General features: G+C 35.8%; 1 protein-coding gene across 2 annotated transcripts in view; it reads right to left on the bottom strand.

Annotated features, from left to right (window-relative positions):
- LOC149552428 (putative serine/threonine-protein kinase PBL7) overlaps nucleotides 1–1,633 on the bottom strand; it is a 51,637-nt gene extending 50,004 nt beyond the window's left edge. For both annotated transcript variants that reach the window (XM_089787987.1, XM_089787989.1), the window contains exon 1: nucleotides 844–1,633. In XM_089787987.1, the coding sequence (XP_089644113.1) occupies nucleotides 844–973 (130 nt within the window). In that variant the 5' untranslated portion in view covers nucleotides 974–1,633. The remainder of the gene's footprint in view (nucleotides 1–843) is intronic.
- Nucleotides 1,634–21,011: the final 19,378 nt, after the last annotated feature.

Here is a 21,011-nt window from a genome sequence, read left to right as displayed (position 1 = left end):
GTGTTAAAGGGGTCTCATTTCTAAGCCTAACGGTAGGCTGACCTTAAAGTGCATTCCACGCACATTAAAGATTTTTTATTGTGCATTTCTCGTGAAATTAAATTAACAAGCTATAGGCCTAATGTTGGAATTATCCAGTCGAACAGGCCAGAACGATATGATGTTAGAAGGAGTAGTTGCCATAACGATTACCCGGATTCAAGCCTTGTGAAGCATACACTGTTTTAGTGTAGTGTGACTGATAGGCCTAAACATGATCTAAGCTTCACAGTGCATCCCTCGAACACTAAAAAGACTGTTTGATGGTGTATTTTTCGAGGACTGAAAACGCTATCATTGCATTTTACAGTTCTCGAGTAAAATAATGTCATAGATCTCCAACGCCAGAGATATTACAGTATTTATCAGGCTGACTGATTCGTGATGAAAGGTGAATGATTACACAAGTTCTGTTTCAATATTAGGAACACCCTCCAACAGAAAACAACAAAATAAGTGTGGAATTTGAGAGATGCCAACTAAATAGGCTTTATCCGAAAGTACTTAATGGTGTATTATTTCAACTCAACAGATATTATCCGCTTCAGTGGTCCATGAAACATGTAATGCAAACAGTCATTCGAACAGGAAGTATAACGTACTAAATTTCAGGGCACTCAAAATGCGTTCAAATGAACACCAATTCAAATAGGAAAATCTAAACCCAAGTAAGACCCTGGAAAGGTCTCAAGCAACATGGAAGTATGAGAAACCAGATTACATAAAGCCCATTAAATTGGCCTGACCCTCTAGAACCTAATCATACATCTAACAACCAATGAAAATACAATGTGAACCACCCACCTGATAGCTCCTTAGAGGTTTCCTGGGTAGGTGAGGAAGCAGATAAGTTTGTTGATGTATCTTTACTGCCCTCCAGCCTCTTCAACTGACTCTCCCGCTTGAAGGTCCCATAACATCTAAAACAGCTCATCTCTATCTAGACCAGTGCAATGTGCCCTGGCACCCTCATGCCAAAAAAACTAACCCATCTCCAAAACTACTGAAACTTGGGCATGCCCAATTCCAAGGTAGGCAGCTCATAAAGCAATCCTAGGAACAAATGCTCACTCCTCAGATAGACAACTCATTTTCTAAAACTTTCAATTTGGTCGACAAAATTATGAGAAATGGTGCTTGAATTGGATTTGGGCGATCCATTTTGCACTACACAAATCACTTTACTGCATCCGTGCAAATGAGTCGACAAAAAAATGGGGATGCTGCTCGTGCTGTTACTATTACCATTACTACTTCCATTAAGGGGACCGCGCGGTTAACTGCACGGTTTACAGGCCACTTCACACGTATACAAGAGCCTTAACTTCCGCGTCTTGGCAGCAGCTGGAGTTGTACGTAGTTGTTCTTGGCTTTGGACGAGGTGCTAGCGCTGTGATCTGCTTAACAATAAATAATTAGGGACAAATCTGATTCTTTGCGACGTTAAAGAGAGGGAAGAATAGTGTGTAAAGAATCAGGATGAGCAGAAGGCAAGAAAACGCCGATGCCCTGCCTCCCTGATTATTCCCATGTGCCTGCTGTGATGTTGCTTTTCACCTTTTCCCTGATTTCGCATGATCCCGTTCCCTCCCATGTTGTTGGAAAATGATTGGAAGAATATTTAATGAGTTTGCATCATGCATGTTCCTCTTCTTCCTCCATGCATAGGGAAAAGCACCCCTACAGTAATATGTCGCTAATCAAATGCAATCAAACAATTATGTGAATTTTTATTCCATTTTGTGTGTAGTAATAAATTTTATGTTAAAAGTGGTTCTAATCTAATTTGGAGTTCTATTAGAGTATCCATAACATTGAGGTTTCAATAAAATAGAAAGCTATCTATGTTTTAGGTGGAAAAAAAATGTATTGATAATTTTGATTTAGAGGAGCATTCTTAAATCTTTATATAATAATGATATCTTTTTATTTTAGAATTAGAAATATATTTGCTTGTGTGAATTTAATTTGGTTTGCTTAAAGCCATTTGTACACCCCATTATAAGGCTAAGGCTAGTGCTAGTGTCTATCTAGCCATTAGAAACCTAACTTTTACCAAAGAGAGTGTCTACCCAACCATTAGAAATCTAAGTTTTACTAGGAGGAGTTTAAAAAGAAAACTAAGTACCTTCTTGATAAGATTAGGTTTCTCATGGTTAGATTGTAACTGGGGAGGGGGAGAGGGGAATGTGATGTATTGATTTTGTAGTTTCATGTGACTCTACAACACCTTAGGATCAAATGAAAAATGAAGATAACTTTTACAAGAGAATGGCAAGACAATTGCATTAAGATGCAAGAATTATATTATTAATAATGAGCATTAATAAACATATTGAAATGTACAAAATAAGCATGCACATATAGGCAAGGGGATAAGAGATAATGATAGGGAGCGAATAAGTTATAATAGGAGATATTAATCATACATCATGCATATTCAAAGAATTGTCCCCCCGTAAGAAGGGCAGTAGGAGATATGATATCCCCCATGAAGAAGCTTCAATATTGATGAAGTGTACCTAGAATCAAAAGAGAATCCAATACCTACAAGCAACATGTCTATGCTTAGGAAGAAATAAATACTTAAAATGATGAAGAAGCCAATCTATGTGCAAGTGGAAGAAGAAAGAAGGAAGAAGGTCTCCAAATATGTGATGAAAGGCCACACCACCCTTACGAACTCACAAACAAAATCACAACAACATGGAGACAAAGAGAAGATAAAATGCTTCATAAAGCATGCTTTTATTATACTTGAAAAGTCTTACAACATCAACAATATGACATCATAGATATGAATTCTTCCAAAAGAAGTTAATTAATTCTTCAACATAAGAGAACTTCCAAATAAGAGCTTCCACAAGAAGAGTCTTCACACCAAGAGCTTCACCAAGAGAACTTTCACCTCCAAGCTTGCTTACAAGAGATTACACCATGAGAGTTTCACTACAAGAGTTTACACTTGAAGAGCTTATACTTGAAGAGGTTGCACTTGAAGAGTTTGATTACAAATGCTCGTAAACCTTGTTTATATGGGCACTTACCACCCAAGATATTACAAACCCAACCAATGTGGGATAATAGGTAAATACAAATATTAAATTCCCACCCAAATACAACTAAGCACCACCATGTGGCCCAATTAGAAAATTAAATCTCTTTTGTGGATCACAAAAAATATTAAATGCATGATTTAAGGAACTTTCCACAAACTTCTAAGATGCCACCTACACACCTCAATAAATGGAATGTCAACTATTTTGCTTATTTTTCTATTTACACCATCTATGCACCTTGAAAATAGAAATTCCTCATTCCCCTTTTTTTCTTTTTATTTATTTAAATTTCCTCTAATTTTTATCACTTTCTCTCTCCTACACAATTTTTTTTTTTATAATTTATAATTTTGATCACAACCCCTTTTTCGTGATGCAAGATGCTCCTGCATTAGACACATATGGTAGGAAAAAATTTGTGTATATGAATTCACAAAATGAAGTAGCTGACAATGACACTTTTTTTTCTTTTCTTCCAACACCTCACTAGAACAAATATTTGTCGTCAATATATTTCCTTCTTTCTTCTTTTCCAAAACCTAGTTGGAACAAGTGTCTGTTGTTGAAAATACTCCTCTGCAATGAACTTTGTCCAAGTACAACTTTCATCATCCTCCAATATTGTTGAATTAAATACACCTGTAATAAACTCAACAATGTCATATCAATCTTCCTTTCCATACCACACATCACTAACAAGATTCTCATGCAAACCATCATCATTATCTTTCAAATTCATCTCAAAGACAACATCCCATGATTCGTAAGAATTTACTTCTTTGACATATTCATCTTCACTTTCCTCTTTCATGTTATCAATAATGCATGTAATTGCTTCACTTGCTTGATCTCCAACTAAGGCACTATACTCTCCTCCATTGTTGTAGTCTTCAAATCATCTTGATCTACTTCGAGCTCAAAAATTTTGTCATCTTGATGCTCTTCATCTTCTTCAACTTCAGGTTGACAAATATTTGTATCTTCATCTTATTGCTATTCTTTTGTATTGCATGGGTGATACTCCATTGGATCTTCTTTCTTTTTTGCATCCAAAGAATTGTCAACATCTCCTTTTTGGTGACGTGCTCTTCTCTTCCGCAATTATGCTTCTAATTCATATCACTTGCTTTTGCAAATCAAAGAATGCAACTCGTAATGTCTCTTGATTTCTTGCTCTAATCATCTCAAGTCTAGGAATCCTCATAATCCATCTAATAAAAAAAGTCGTCTTCTTCTTTCTCTTACCGATGATCAAGTCTTCATAAGACAAAGTTTGTGCAAAATAAGCACCTCATGTAAATTACCTCACAATCAGCAATCTATCTACACACTTAGCTGGAATCATGATCCTCGTACAAACTACCTCACAGTCAACAATCTATCTACACAATCAAGAACTTCTCCTTGACAAACTTAACCCAACTCAAGGTCCTCATGCAAACTAGCTCACATTTAGCAATTTGTCCACACACTCAGGAACTCCTACTCCGATACTTTGATGAAGGGCCACACCACCCTTACGAACTCACAAATAAAATCACAACAATATGGAGACAAAGAGAAGATAAATTGCTTCATAAAGCATGCTTTTATTATACTTGAAAATTATTACATGCAATGTGTTGGACTGTCAGGTCTTCCCAGTTACGACCAAATACAATAACAATTACAATAACGGTTTTGCAAGATCTCTCAAGATCCAACCGAAACACTAGCTAGTCCAGATCCACACTCTGGTAGAAACCTCCAAGATCTCAACTTGTGTTTGCAAGCCACCAAGCAACCTCCTTGTTTCTAAACCGTAGCCACTAGCTCTTCTTACAAACTCGCAACTCCACCACAATCCTGTTGTAAATTGGCTCACATTTGGCACTCTATCCGCAAACTCAAGAAAAATCGCTCCTCTACTTCATCCTCCTCTCCAAGCTTCTACTAAGAAGAGATCACACCTTGAAGCTTGATTATAAATGCTCATATATCTTGCTTAAATAGGCACTTACCATCCAAGATGTTACAAACACAACCAATGTGGGATAAAAGGTAAATACAAATACCTTACAACAAATATTTGATTCCCACCCAAATACAACTAAGCACCACCATGTGATCCAACAAATAATAAATGCATGATTTAAGGAAATGTCCACAAACTTCTAGAATTCCACCTACATACCTCGATAAATGGAATGACAACAATTTCATTTATTTTTCTATTTATGCCACCTATGTACCTCAAAAATAGAAATTTCTCTTTTTCACCTTTTTTCTATTTAATATTTTTTTTTTAAAATTTTAAATCTCTAATTTTCGTCACTTTCTCTCTCCAAATTTTTTTCTAATACAAGATGCTCCTGCATCACTCCCAAATCTACAATATGAGACTCAAAAAACAAAGTTGGAATGCCATCCAAGTAGGCATCCCAATCTACAAGATTTGAAGTACTATGATAATCATGTTGTATAGTAGAAATCAAGACTGAAGAAGTAGGAGGTGGAGGAGTATAAGTTTAACACTTGTTTGAAGAACATGACTCAAGTGTCTAAAATCCTCCTCATGTACATAATTTACCCTTGGTAAAAAGGTGGGTGTAATATCTCACCAATGAATCCTTCTAAATAGGGATCATTATAGACTAACATGTTTCTTTTGTTAAAAGATAACATTATTTAACATATAAACATAATGCAAGAAAAAGACTAACACACAACCAAAGATTCATAAGATCTCAGTCTAGGTTCCAAAAATCAATTACCAAGTGGTTACATAATGTTCATTCATATTACTAAATCAACATATCATTCGATGTTCATTTGATTGTCCAATTTATAAATCCATAGGTGGTTAACCACATATCATTCGATGTTCATTTGATTGTCCAATTTACAAATCCATAGGTGGTTAACCATACAAGTTTATTTCTAATTATGAATGCATAGTTGTACATGAAATTACTTCTAACTACCCTAGAAGCAATTGTTAATCGATTTGTTCTAAATTGGGGAGATACGTCTCGAAAAAGGGTATTTGAATCACCAACTCACATTTTATGAACATGCTATAAATGATCATTGTCCATGAAATGATGAAACACTTCTCAGGGTCATACAATGAAACTCACCAATGGAAATGATATTCTAGAACAATGAAACTCACGAAATGATGAAATGATTAAAAATACAAAATTGACAAGAAAAATCCAAAAACCTAAATGATATAATACTTATATTGTGCAGTGTAACTCTAAGAAGGAAATTATAGAACACTTTCATCACACAATGAAATGCTTCATCATATAATAAAAGAAGTTGTTGGTCACGGAGTACAAATTAAATGCTAACAAAAACATGAAACCTCCACAATAGGGAGTACCAGATACTCACAAATCAAGGAGGTAAGCACTTAATCACACCTCAAACATAAAATAAATCAATTAAAGCATCTAGATCATCTAATCATGTAAGTACATAAGCCTATCACTTCTAGAAGAGAAACTACATTAGAAAATACCAGTAGAATAATAGAGAGAAGACGAGAGAAGAAAGATGGTCAAGGCACGATCCTATAACTAGAAGATCACCATTTATGTCCTCTAACCTGAAATAGCAATATAGGTAGAAACACCTCCCAACCATGTGGAATATACCATGTCGTACTTATGGAGATAATGACCTAACCACAATTACAAAGATAACAACACCCAAAGACTTATACACACACCAAATATGTATGACACAAGAACACATATGATCATGAATATAATGTAGTACATTAGGTCACTAATTAGAACATTCTAGATAGGATAACTATGTAGGGACTCTTGTGGAGTGTAATCTCTTGGCCCATACTAGCCCAAGTTGTATAGAGGGCATGATAAATCAACTCCCTTAGGAGGCCTATTCCCTCACACTAACTTTCATAGAAGATTTGCTATTGCACAAGCACATCACCCTCACACTAGCTCCCTTAGATGCATGAATATCATCCAGGTGGATAGACCACTTATCTTATATTAATTTTTCATTATTCCATGTGTTTAATTTGGTTAACACTTGTTAGAAATGTACCTGTGAAAAGTGGGACTCTGAACCTCACAAACACTTCAACGTGGTCATTACCTATGAAGTCATCCTGGGATAAACATTGGATTGTTCATCATAAATGCCCGACAGAGCGACCCGTTGCCTCCTATCTAAAGGGATTTTTCCTGTTAATATCCTCATAATCGAGGCGCAGGAAATTAGACCCTCTAAGAATGAAGGATTTGATGAGTGCAGCTAGTCTAGATGAATGTGCAAATTTACTCTAAATGTACAATGCAGACTAGCTTAAGAACTTGTAAAAGAAACTATACTAGATGCATAAGCTAGATGACTAAATGAAATTAAGCTAGATGATGAAAATATGTGAGAATGTATTGAACTAAGTGAGTGCAAAATGCGGCAGCAATTTGATAGCATGAAAATTCAACCTCTGTAATGAAGAAATGAAGGTCTCTTAAATAGACTTTCCTGGAATCCATCAACAGTTGAGATCGATTTGGAATCAACGATCAGGATTGAAGCAAGATTCAGTTAAAATGAAAACTTCCTTAAGAAAGGAGAGTTAACTGAGCTTTTCATGAGTGGAATAAGGAGTTAACTGATTTAATTCCTTTTCAAGAGACAGTTCACTCAAAGTTTCCATTTTGGAATTGAAGAGAAGATTTTGAAGATATTATTTAATTTAATAAAGTGAGATATGACCTCATAAATGCCTTTTTCATTTAATTGAATAATCACATTCAATTAATTAAAGTGAGCATAATTATTAAATTAAATATTTTTAATTCCTTAGTACATTAGCCTTAGGTGATGATTTAATTTAATTAAAGTATAAATACTTAATAATTAAATTAAATCTTAATCAATAGGTTTAATGTGACTAATATGAGTCAATACTATAGGAATTAAATAAAGAGTCTAATTAATGCAGATTAGGATTTTCTACATCTGACAATTAAGTCAAGTAGTGAGTAGCAGAATGAGAATTGCCTATTAGAATAGGTCTTAGAATTGATCAAAATAGACCAGAATTGGTGATCATAGCAATGAGCCAATTTTGGGGTATTACATTTTGCCCCTCTTTGAATGAATGTGCGAGCATCACGTTCAATTCAAAGAAAATCAGAAAGCATGATGCAAGGATAAAGAAATGAGATTGGTTCCAAAATTGATGATACGAAGACCAATTGATAAGCTTTTAAGGACTATCTCTAGAACAGAGCTTAATCCCAAGGAATCCAAGTAGAATACCTAGATACCTAAAATTGATAAGCATTTAAAAGGTTTCTTTAGAACAAAGTTTGACCTTTAAGGATCTAGATATAACACCTAGATACTCGAGATTGAAAGCATTTAAAAGATTATCTCCAGAATGGAGCTTAACCTTTAAGGATCTAGATAGAACACCTAGATACCTGAGATTGAAAGCATTTAAAAGATTATCTCCAGAATGGAGCTTAACCTTTAAGGATCCAGACAGAACACCTAGATAACTGAGATTGAAAGCATTTAAAAGATTATCTCCATAATGGAGCTTAACCTTTAAGGATCCAGATAGAACACCTAGATACCTAAGATTGAAAGCATTTAGAAGATTATCTCCAGAACGGAGCTTAACCTTCAAGGATCTAGATAGAACACCTAGATACCTGAGAGTGATAAGCATTTAAAAGATTGTCTCTAGAACGGAGCTTAATCTTTAAGGATCCAGATAGAACACCTAGATACCTGAGATTGATAGCATTTAAAAGGTTTCTTCAGAACGAAGTTTGACCTTTAAGGATCCAGATAGAACACCTAGATACCCAAGATTGATAGCATTTAGAAGTTTATCTCTAGAACGGAGCTTAACCTTCAAGGATCCAGATAGAGCACCTAGATACCTGAGATTGATAAAAGATAGCAAGATCGAATTATAATTCATAGAACCATCCCTAGAATGAGGCTTGATCCTCAAGAGTTGGGGTTTAGACTGTCCCAATACCTGTCCATCAAACTCTGAGAAGAGTTGTTATAAGATTGATCAGTTGATGAAAAGATAAGATAGATAGCAAAGATGCCAGATAGGAGGGAGCAAGATGCCCCGAGTGATGAGATGCCCCAAGTGACGAGGACATAAAATAGGAACAAGATGCCCCAAGTGATGAAGATTCAGATTGATTTGAAATTCAAGTTCAATGATGTAATCATCCTGCCCCCTCGGGAGTGAAATCGAAAGATGACACACCAGAAATATGATGTAAAGCAGTAGAAGAAATCTGATATTCAACAAAATGTAGAGGAAATCAAAAGAAGATTTAGAGTTAATTCGACATGGTTCTGAGGTCTAAAAGACCAAGTTTGACCAAAAGTTGACCATTTTTCACCACAGTTGACTTTTTCAAAATAAATTTTGAAAACATGAAGAATTTAGAGTTGAAAGGATTTCAGGAATCCCAAGCTATTAGATAAATTCAGATTGCACAAGCATTCGATCATGTCGATCTCCAAAACTTTAAAATGCATTTTTGATCTGAATAAGTGTGTCAGATTTTGAATTCGATCCCAAAAATGGGTTCAAAGCAGCCAAAGTAGCCAAGAGAGTGATTATTCAATCATTTGTGCAGTCATGAAGAACATGATGCTTTGAAGAAGCCAACAATTCTTCATCACAAAGGATGGGAACAGAGTTGCAATTGAATCGTGTGCTTATGCAAGTGAACTATGTAATGCAAGACTATATTAAATGCAACCCTAGGTCTGGTTACTGAGCCTCGACAATTTATCATCACTGGATATAGAACAAAGCTCGTATATTATACAATTCTCACTGACATTGCAATCATGGGAATATGAATAGAACATACGTTATAGGTTTGTTGGGATTAAATGTAAGCATTCGAGGCACAAGAAGCCAAAATGACCAGAACATTTGTCCCTTTTAATATAGCAAGTTAACATAAGCATTAAAGCATAAATGCTAGGATGACCAGAATGTTGCTTGTATGACAGACACACCAAACACACGGGAGATCCATCTTATGCTAAGTATTCAGTATTTATTCTGTCTGCAACGACCCTTGTGTTCGTAACCTAAGATAGAAGTGTGCTAGGTATACTCGCAGTGACCCCTACGTTCACTTAGTAGCATGAGTATTGATATTAACTGTAGCATGAAGAGTTCACTCCAACAAACAAGGAGAAGAACCAACATTATTGACACATCTATATAAAAGGAGTCGAGGTACACATGGCCATCCAATACGAGATGGAGGCTCTTATAGTGGACACCTCTTTTATAGAAATAGATCAACTTATTGGAACTAAACCACAGACAGAAAGCAAAGAAAAGATCATGCCCCCAGTCATTGCTTCTTTAGTCGAAGACGACATCATCGAGTTGCTCGAGGAGTTATGGTAAAGCAAAACAAAGAAAATGCTTAGCATATCCAAACAAGTATGTATTTTCTGAGTTCAATTTTTTCGGGATTGATGTCAAGTGTCAGTGTCCAGAACATGTTTGAAAGAAATCTCTTCAGTAGGGTGACGACAGTAGGCAGACGCAGTCAAAATGACTGGTGACCGAGGTCAAAGAGGAAACTTCACAATGAAGAACCTAAAGAGGACTAAGCGACAGTAAACAGACACAGCCAGAACGATTGGTGACTGACACAAGAGAGATCTTCCATAAAGGAATCTAGAGATGTGACCCAAGCAACAGTAGGCAGACACAGCTGAAACAACTAGTGACTGTTGCAAAAGAGATTCTATGAGGAGAATCTTGAAAATGAGGTATAGTGGCGATAGTAGGCAAATGTAGTGAGGACCATTGGTGACTGTCATGAAGGAGATTCTATGAGGAGAATTACGAAAATAGTGATACTAGCAATAGTTGGCAGACATAGTGAGGACCACTGGTGACTATCACGAAGGGGATTCTATGAGGAGAATCTCAAAAATAGTGACACTGAAGGGGAATGCCCCCGAGCTATGAGAAGACTCAATCCATGGATACATGAGTGAAAGCAGGAAAAGCAGTAAAGTAGAAGCATCAAAGTAATTGTGCAAAATAGCTAGAAGATGTGCTACAAGATGGAGCATTAGGGAACAAGAGGCACCTGTTTACTAGATTTTCACCTTCTTGGCAGAAATTTCTCTTTTTTTGCTACTATGATGCTTGTTTCCAGGTTTTCACCAATGGCACTTTTCTTGTTTTTCAATTTCTTTGGTAATTTTCTTTTTTTGATTTTTTTTGTATTTTTGAGATTTTTCACTTTTTTTGGTGTTACCATGGTGCCTATTGCTAGGTTTTTACTAGGGTAACAATTTTTTTCAGGACTTTTTCAATTTTTAGATATTTTCAATTTTTAGAACTTTGTCAGAGATTACTAGCTCTCAAGAAGGATTACCTTGATTTTGTTCCAATGTCTAGCAAGGTGTAGGACAATATGTAGTAGCAAGCTGGTGGATAAGTGGAGATGGATAGGCAAGGAGTATGAAATAGTGAATGTTACCCTCAAGGAAAGCCTTCACAAGATTACCCAAGCTAGGGAAAAGGATATAACAATATAAGCTCATGGTGTAATGAAGGGTATCATGTAAGTAATCCAAGAAAATGACCATGTCAAGAGATTGCTAAGAACTGAGTTTTCTTCTTTCTTTCGTTGATCAAGACCAAAGGGTTAACTGAATAGGACCAAAAAGTTTTGTTATGGAGGTTATGAGTGAATGACTTTGGGAATGAGGACATCTGAAGGATAAGCAAGATCATGATAGGATGTCATGGATGGAAGAATTACACATGATGCCTGTTTACCAGGTTTTCATCATGGTACTTATCCAAGGTGCCACAAGAAGTGGTTTTCACCATAGGAAGGATTTATTTATCTTTATTTTTGCTACCAAGGTGCCTATTTCCAAGTTTTCACTTAGGCACTTCTTTTTTCTTTTTCTTTTTTTCCTTCTTTTTTTAGATTTTTAGAGTTTTTGGAAAGAATTCAAGCCTTTCCCAAGTTATATAGCATTCCTATAAGAAAGATAAGTTATGATAAGCCAAAGCCATAGCAAGGTACACTTAAAGATGTTGATAAGGTAATGGAAGGGAGATAGTAGAAAAGATATATGGCGGATAAGGTTTTGGGCTATGGATGAGATAAATGGGATGGAAGGATAAAAGGCAGAGGATAGAAGGTGGAGTTGATAGGGTATTGAAAGGGATGTGCAAGGGTAGAACAAAAAGTGGGCAAGATCAACATTGACACACACCTTGAAGGGTAGTGGAATGATGGAGGAAATATGGATGAAATAGTACGAGGTTTAGATGTATGAGGTGGTGGAATAATTTTGGAGGAAGGTGGAGTATAAGGTTTTGAAACCTTTTTAGGAAGATGTTGGGAAGGAGATGGAGTGGAAACCTTTGGAAGCTTGAATGTCAACTTTGATTTGTTTTCAATATTCAAGTCCTTCAAAAGAGACTTGGGAATCCATATAGCTTTTGCTTTTTCATTAGATGCTTTGGAACACATTTCTTCAATAATAGATTTAAGAACCCATACTTTCCTCGGTTGAGGTCTTTGAATAGTGGACCTTTGCGGTCTCTTTTGCATATTTTCCTTCTTGACATTCACATGTTGATTAGAGGAGACATATAAAACTTTTGAGGATGGATTCATGCACTTGTGTTTGAGTTGATCATCCAAATTGCTTCCAAAGGACTTGGGATTTATGGATGAATGAGGCCAATATGACTGGTTTAGATGGAAAGGTGGATGTGAAGAGTTCAAGTATGTGCATCTTTGTTGATCTTGGGGTAGGGTAGGAGGAATGTATAATGAGCTAAGAGTGGAAGTAGGAGATAGAGGAACATAAGGTCCCAATATGGATGGAAGACTTGAAGGTTTTAGCTTAGATGGGTAGTGACCAAGGATAGATTTAGAAGATGTGAACGGACCATGAGTATGGATATCAACATCTTTAGAGTGAGCAATATGACCAAAGCCATCAATAGATTTATGAGTAACTATTATAGGAGCAATACCTTTGACAAGAGTATTTAAGGTTTGAGAATAGTTTTGAAGTGAATGTAGCGAGGTAGGACAAGAGGGTGAGGGAACACTTTCTTCAAAAGGAATTTTAGGTAGTATAGGAAAAGTATCCTTCTCTTGGTCTTTACTAGTCTCCTTAGGGATGGTGGAAGGAATATCTTGATCTTGCTTAGTAGAGGTGCATGACATGGGAGATGGAGGACTATGTGACTCTTGAGATGGAGGCACGAGATCTTGGAAGATTTGAAAGGGGATGAATGAATCTTGGTCTTGATCAACACTTGTTTCTTCATCATTTAAGTGGTCCTCTTGACATGAAACCAATTTCGAGGATGAGGGAGTATTTGAATCTGTATTCGAATATATTTCTAGAGTCTCCATAATAGGCTCTTGAAGGGACAATGGAGGAATAGTTGGAGTGGGGATAATAAGAGGAGCAGCACATGGAGGTTTTGGATCTTTGGTTTGAGTATTATGGGAGAGGTTTGTAGCTAAGTCAATATTAGCTTGAGTTTCCTTTAGAGGTAGCCTTTGAGGGTACACATAGTCAACAAGGGGAGTAGTGAGTTCTTTTGGTGAATATGTGTTGGAAAGATTGGACAATTTAGAAGGTGGATGTATGTTGGAAGAAGTAGAAGTTGCGTTTGAACCAGTACTAAACATGGTTTCATGAGGTTGATCCTTCTTGAGAGTAGAATCTTTAGTAGTGGAGAGCTTAGATTTTTGAATCATGCCCTTGTCAAAGAGATCTTGGATCTTGTTTTTTGGCTCCCTACAATGTGAACTTTTATGTAAATTATGTCTATGATAGGCACAATAGTTACTCATAAAGGAAACTCCCACCAAAGTGACCTTAGGTAACACAATGAGTTTCTTTTGAAGAAGTTCTTCCAAAGTTGATTCATAAGATCTTCCCAAAGGTGTGAAATCACACTTTGGTTTAAATTCCCAAGGTTTGTTTTCAAAGATATTCCTAGATTTCTTGGGTGTTTGTGAAGTGTTCTCAGATATCTTGGATTCAAGATCACAAGAATTTGATTTTCGGTTATCATAGGAGGAAGGGAAAATTTCTCTCAAGGAGAATTTGTTCGATGATGTGTTTTCCTCTTCTTTTAGTCTTCGAAGTTGAGCACTTATCGTTTCAATTTGTTTCTTCATGTTTGTAATTAGAATCTCTTCTTCCTCACAAGGAATGTTAGACTGAATGTATTTATTGCTAGCCATTTGGATGTACTATGTTTCAAGTAGTGATAGCCAAGTTTTAGAACATAAGCCAAGTTTATACGAAAAGCAAAAGCTTAGACAAGGACCACACTAGAACATAGTCTCAAAAAATCAAGATAAGAGTGTAGTATACTAAGGTACGAATAATTTGATTTGAAGGCTAGAACAGCCAAAGATTATGACTATCATGATACAGAGTACAACAAACACTAAAGGACAAGAGTAAGATAACTGAGAGACAAGACTAGTTAAAGTATGGATCACAAGTCATTAGCTAAGCAGGATGCCACTGTTTGGGACTGTTTTCAAATAGAGAAATAGTAAACCGATGTAGGAAATAGACTTGGTATAGAGCACAGATAGCTCTAACAGACTAACTTGATAGTTCAGACTCAAGATCTCACATGAAGATCCTCAAAGAGGTGCACGAGAAAGTACACAGGGCCATGCAAAGACTCGGGATAACATAAGAATTTTGCACAAGGATGTGCTCCAGGTTGCACAAAGAAGTGCAAGGTTTGACAACAAAATAAGGACACTAAGGCTAGATCCCACGTGGAAATGTGCAACTATTTGCATGAGAACTTGGATAGAGATACGTGAAGAAGTGGTAGGACAACAAGTATTCACACAAAAGTTTGTAAACTGTGTGCGAAAATGGAAACCAAACGGACAACTAAACTGGATTTTGAAAGGACTTTGAAGATTTCAAACATTTTGGACAAATTGTTGATTTGTTTGGCAAATTTTAGACAGATAGCAAGGTTGATTTTCAAGTGTTTAAACAACATTTGGTTTTGAACAAGGCAAGTGTTTTCAACAAGACACGGGAAGCAAGCAGTAGTTGAATACAATCCAACTGAGGGCAAAGCAACTTAGAAGGATAGGGGAGTCTTGATTTTTAGTTTGTTTGAGCAAGTTTGGACATGTTTAAGACTCGATAACAAACACACTTTATCCCTAGAAATAGAAAATGGTAGAGAAGGAAAAACCTTTGTCCCACATCTTATGTGCATGCGTGTACCTCACACAGTAGTGTCACCCCCTAGAGGGCACCTGTGTTTTTGGTATATTCAAAGGACTCAATAGTATACTCTAAACAAGCGCCCTTGTGGCAGGGGACGAATGCATATACCACCTTCAAACGTCCAGTAGCATGCCTATGGTGAGTTCTATAGGAGAGATTCTTCCCCCTCCTTGCACAAAGATTATGCCTCCTTTCGGAGGTGAACCGAATGGCTTCTAACTAAGAGGTTTTTAATTGGCTTCTATTCGTATTAATTTTCGATGGCTCTGCAAGTGGAGTTGAGACCAGCAGCCCACACCAGCATCTGAAAGTGCACACTACTTGTTTAACAAGCCAGGGGCCGACGCCGACTAGTGCACAGACAGAGCTTCCCCTTGATATGCGATATCAGGAATCAAGGGGAAGAAATTAATTCGGCTTTGGAGTCTTTCACTCTACAAAGCATCTTGATTATAGTGAGTTGGAATCTTCGACAAAAGGAGTGCCTCACTTGGGTCATTCCCAGAGGTTGGATCACTCTGGCAGGCCCTCTAAAGGATTGACTCGGACTGGTGGTTTGATCGCAAGGGTCAAAGTTTTTGATTTCCCCCAAGGGGAAAGAGCATACTCCTCTACCTTACTTTCTCACCCAAACATGGAAAACAGATTGATTACCCACGTAGCTTAATCAATCCAAACTCATCCTTCCTTAAAGATTTGGATTCCCTTAAAAGAAAATCATCATCTTATCATAGAAGAGAACAAGCACTAGAGAACCACTAAGCTGCTTGCCTCCCTCAAAATGTCGTCTTTCAGAAGCATCTAGGTTTCTGATTCACCTTGGTCATGACCTCCAAGTGGTGAAAAGCATAATCCCCTATTGTTCTGTCTTGCACCCTAAGAAGTTCACAAGCCCTAGTTAATCTAGTCTTGAAAGCAATAAATAAGACATGCTGTTTTGTGGGTTTGAAAATTGGTCTTTGACAAACGTATCTTTGACAGCGTCCTGCAAGGAAACCGTTAGTCCATGTTTGGAGAGTTTTTATAAGGAGTCTTCGTCAAACGTCCTATAGACAATTGTTAGGCTGTAGAAAACCAGAAAAATGGAAAATAAAGATGCTTAAGAGAAAACATGTTAGTGAAAACTGAAGCTTAACTATGGGAAAATAAAAAATTAACTTTTTTTGTTCTTTTTTATACCCATAAAATAGCTTAGAAAAAGTTAAAACCTATGAAAACAACAAAAATGAAATTTCATTTTATACTCTTTTTTTTTCTTGAAATTTATAAAATTAAAAAATTTCAATAATTAACTGAAATAGAAATGCTTCAGAGAAAATACGTCAGTAAAATTGAACAAACAGTGTGCTAAAAAGTAACATAATTAAATTTTCTGTTTCAAGATCTCGCGCAAAATCTTGCAGGACCGCGCGAAGTCTTTCACTGACCTGTGCGAGAAAATAAGGTGCCACGCAATCCGCGCAACAAGGCACTTTTTCGCACGAGAAAGTGGAGAGTGGTGCATGAAATCTTGCACAGAGTCGTGCGAAATTCTTTTCCAAATCATCGAAGAAATGACGTGTTGCGGGAAGACTCGCATAATGGGGCAATCTCTCACGCAAAAAGTGAAGAATCTTCGCACGAGAGCCTAAATCCTCATGCGAAAAGGGATCATCTCGTGCGAAAATCTGAGGAACTATACGGATAGAGAGCTAAAATATCATTAAAAAGTGTAGAGGAGGCCAGAGAAATTGATTTTCTCGGCCCCATGGTGGGTGCCAGAAATGTACCCGTGAAAAGTGGGCCTCTAAACCTCACAGACACTTCAACGTGGTCATTACCTGCGAAGTCATCCTAGGATAAACATTGGATTGTTCATCCAGAATGCCCGACAGAATGACCTGTTGCCTCCTACCTAAAGGGATTTTGCCTATTAATATCCTCAAAATCGAGGCACAGGCAACCAGACCCTCTAAGAATGAAGGATTTGATGAGTGCAGCTAGTCTAGATGAATGTGCAAATTTACTCTAAATGTACAATGCAAAGTAGCTTAAGAACTTGTAAAAGAAACTATACTAGATGAATACTTTTAAATACTAAATTAAATTAAGCTAGATGTTGAAAATATGTGAGAATGTATTGAACTAAGTGAGTGCAAAATGCGACAAAAATTCGATAGCATGAAAATTCAACCTCTGTAATGAAGAAATGAGGGTCTCTTAAATAGACTTTCCTAGAATCCATCAACGGTTGAGATCAATTCGGATCAACAGTTAAGATCGAAGCAAGATTTAGTTAAAATGGAAACTTCCTTAAGAAAGGAGAGTTAACTGAGCTTTTCATGAGTGGAATAAGGAGTTAACTGATTTAATTCCTTTTCAAGAGACAATTCACTCAGAGTTTCCATTTTGGAACTGAAGAGAAGATTTTGAAGATATTATTTAATTTAATAAAGTGAGATATGACCTCATAAATGTCTTTTTCATTTAATTGAATAATCACATTCAATTAATTAAAGTGAGCATAATTATTAAATTAGATATTTTTTATTCCTTAGTACATTAGCCTTAGGTGATGATTTAATTTAATTAAAGTATAAATACTTAATAATTAAATTAAATCTTAATCAATAGGTTTAATGTGACTAATATGAGTCAATACTATAGGAATTAAACAAAGAGTCTGGTTAATGCAGATTAGGGTTTTCTACATCTGACAATTAAGTCAAGTAGCGAGTAGTAGAATGAGAATTGCCTATTAGAATAGGTCTTAGAATTGATCAAAATAGACCAGAATTGGTGATCATAGCAATGAGCCAATTTCGGGGTATTACAAGAACCTCCTCACAATACCCTATTAGTCAAATACTGATCAGGGTACCTATGAGAGGCCACTCTACCTTGCTAACCTACATACCCTTTTTCATTATATGACAAGTTCGTTAAGGAATTGCAAGTTCCTAATCCAACCCCTAAATTTACAAATACTCTATTGGCTTATATCTAAGAGTTTGGATCTCACAAGATCCTACCATAGGCACATGTACGTGGATGACCACAACCAACCTCACATAAATCAAATGAAATCATAGTCTATAGAAAATGCAACATTACAAAAAATCTTAACCACATTTGCAAAAGCAACTAGGTGGAAATCATAAGGAAGCATAATAACTCATAGTTCAATAGTCCACTTTGCCAAAAGAATTCGTTCTAATGAAATTCATATGCATAAAAGCATGGAATATAATACCCAAAAAGGAACCAATACTCAAATTCGGGCAAAAATCATCAAAGGACAAAAATCCACATTTCATAATTAAAAGTACACTTTCAAATCAAAATGGAAAAATCACTCAGAATGTCCTCTAACACTTCTGATTTCATGATCCCACTCTTTGTAGTAGAGGCTACTAATTACAGAATTTTAATCAAGCCTATAAGGAAACAAATAATTATTGGGTGGTACACAAAATGAGGAAGCACCCAAAATTTAAACATCTCAAAATTCGATGAAATTTGAAAACCCACTTCCAAAATATACCCATACTAAAAAAATTCAAATAAAATTTAAGCTTAAGGCACATCTATGAAATTTGGCAACATAATGAGGTCAAAACTTTCATTGTAAACACATATTTATCACATAATTTCTCATACCATCTAACTAGGTTATAGAGTTGTAAAATAATGAAAGGGGGACACTAGTTCTCAAGCTCCAACCATTTAGCAATCAAAAGAACTATTGAAAACAAACCAAAATAATAGAAATGAGGGCACTATCTCGCTCCATATGCTTGAAAATGGGAAATGCAAGAAATATATGGAGAGAGCTCTGAAGATAATGAAAACCTTGAGGAAGATAAAGAATCCCACTACAAATCTAACACGACTATCCCCACGATGATCTAACAAGCCAATCTCCCATAATGAACAAAATAAGAAATTCTCCAAAGAGAGTTTTGGGACAATTTCTCAAATTTTACAATTCAACAATAATAAGTGAGTGTAAAAACTCACCTTTTATCTAACATAAGCACTATAATTAAAAGTGAAGTATAAATTAGAATATTAACCACTTAATAAATTAATTGACCCTTTTTTTCCTAATTAAATACAATAATTCCAAACATTTGGAATTCAACTAAGGTAATTTAGCCAACAAATAAATTAAATAAATTAAATAATTAAAACCCCCCAACATTCAATTGAATCAACACTTTAACCAATATTTTTTGTGACAACTATGAAATCCTAAATGCACAATCGCACTCACGAATCTAATCACATAATGCACTATGAATATAGATTTACCACATTAACAAGAGAGTTAATAATAATAACAATATTATGGATATGTCGCCATATAGGGATGGCATTAGCTCAACATGAAAGATCAAGGTCATTATCTCTAGGTACCATTATTGAGAATATAGGTACACACTCAAATCATATAATCAGGACAAATTTACTGTTAGAATATTTAGAATAACTGAGGTTGGGAGGGGGACGTGAATCAGCTATCCTCAGATCCAAATGTATAACATCAACTTTTAACAACTTCAACAAACTTAATCAAACTCATGAACACCATATCAAATAAAACTATTCATCACCTTTCATATTTTAGCTATATGTTCAGTATGTGCCAACTAGCAGAATAATATCATAGTTAACAATAAACTTAAAAATTAAAACCAATAAGTAACATAAACACATAAAAAAACATCCACAAAAATGTTTGACACCAGTATTTAACATGGAAACCTAATTTGGGAAAAATCACTAGGTAAAATGCTACCACTTTTCACTCTTATGAAGTGAGCTCTGTTAGGAACCAACCCTGTTAAAGGTTACAAAATATACTATTAGTTGTGACCTTGTTAAAGGATTTAAATCACTCTGTTAGGAGTGGCCTTAATAGAGGACTTTAGAATATGCCCTTATAATGTCACCTTGTTAAAGGATATACAAATGACTATTAGGTCAACCTTGATCAAAAGGATTTTACTACTGCCACGATTATCAGAAAGTAATAGCTAGGTTTGACATGATAACATACAACTCACTTTGCAAATTAATATCTCCATTTAGCTCAATCCTATTACATTAATTAGACTCCATCACTCTCAACAACTCAGATCTTCTTGGAAACTCTTCAAGCAATCTCCCACATCACTTTTCCTTTGCAAGTTTGTTCTCAACTTGTCTCCACTAATTCTAGTCCAACAACCCTATAAAACATCTCATATGCCTCCTTAAATAGGTAGCTTAGATCTTTTTCTACATAAGCATAATTGTAGATCTTAGGGTTATGCTTAGATTCAACAGATTCAATGAATCTAGCCATCTTTTGTTCTTTTCTTCCTTCTTAAAAATTCTAGAAACATTTCCTAAAATCTTATTCTTTGATCGCTCAACTTATTTTTTCCATGCATTAAATATTTCAGCTCATCCATCCTTATTGTCAACACATTTCAATTATCTCAAGAATTCAACTACGTCAGCTACAAATCTTGATTATTTGTCAAACTATTTGTCATGCCCAAACTTACAGAGCAAAAACACAACTATTTTTTTTTTGACAACATTTAAATTATACAGTAACGATCTTCAATG

This window comes from Cupressus sempervirens, chromosome 6 (genome assembly GCF_028749045.1).
Source record: "Cupressus sempervirens isolate cs-2001-9-10 chromosome 6, ASM2874904v1, whole genome shotgun sequence".
NCBI lineage: Eukaryota > Viridiplantae > Streptophyta > Pinopsida > Cupressales > Cupressaceae > Cupressus > Cupressus sempervirens.
This window is presented reverse-complemented; position numbering and strand designations above follow the sequence as displayed.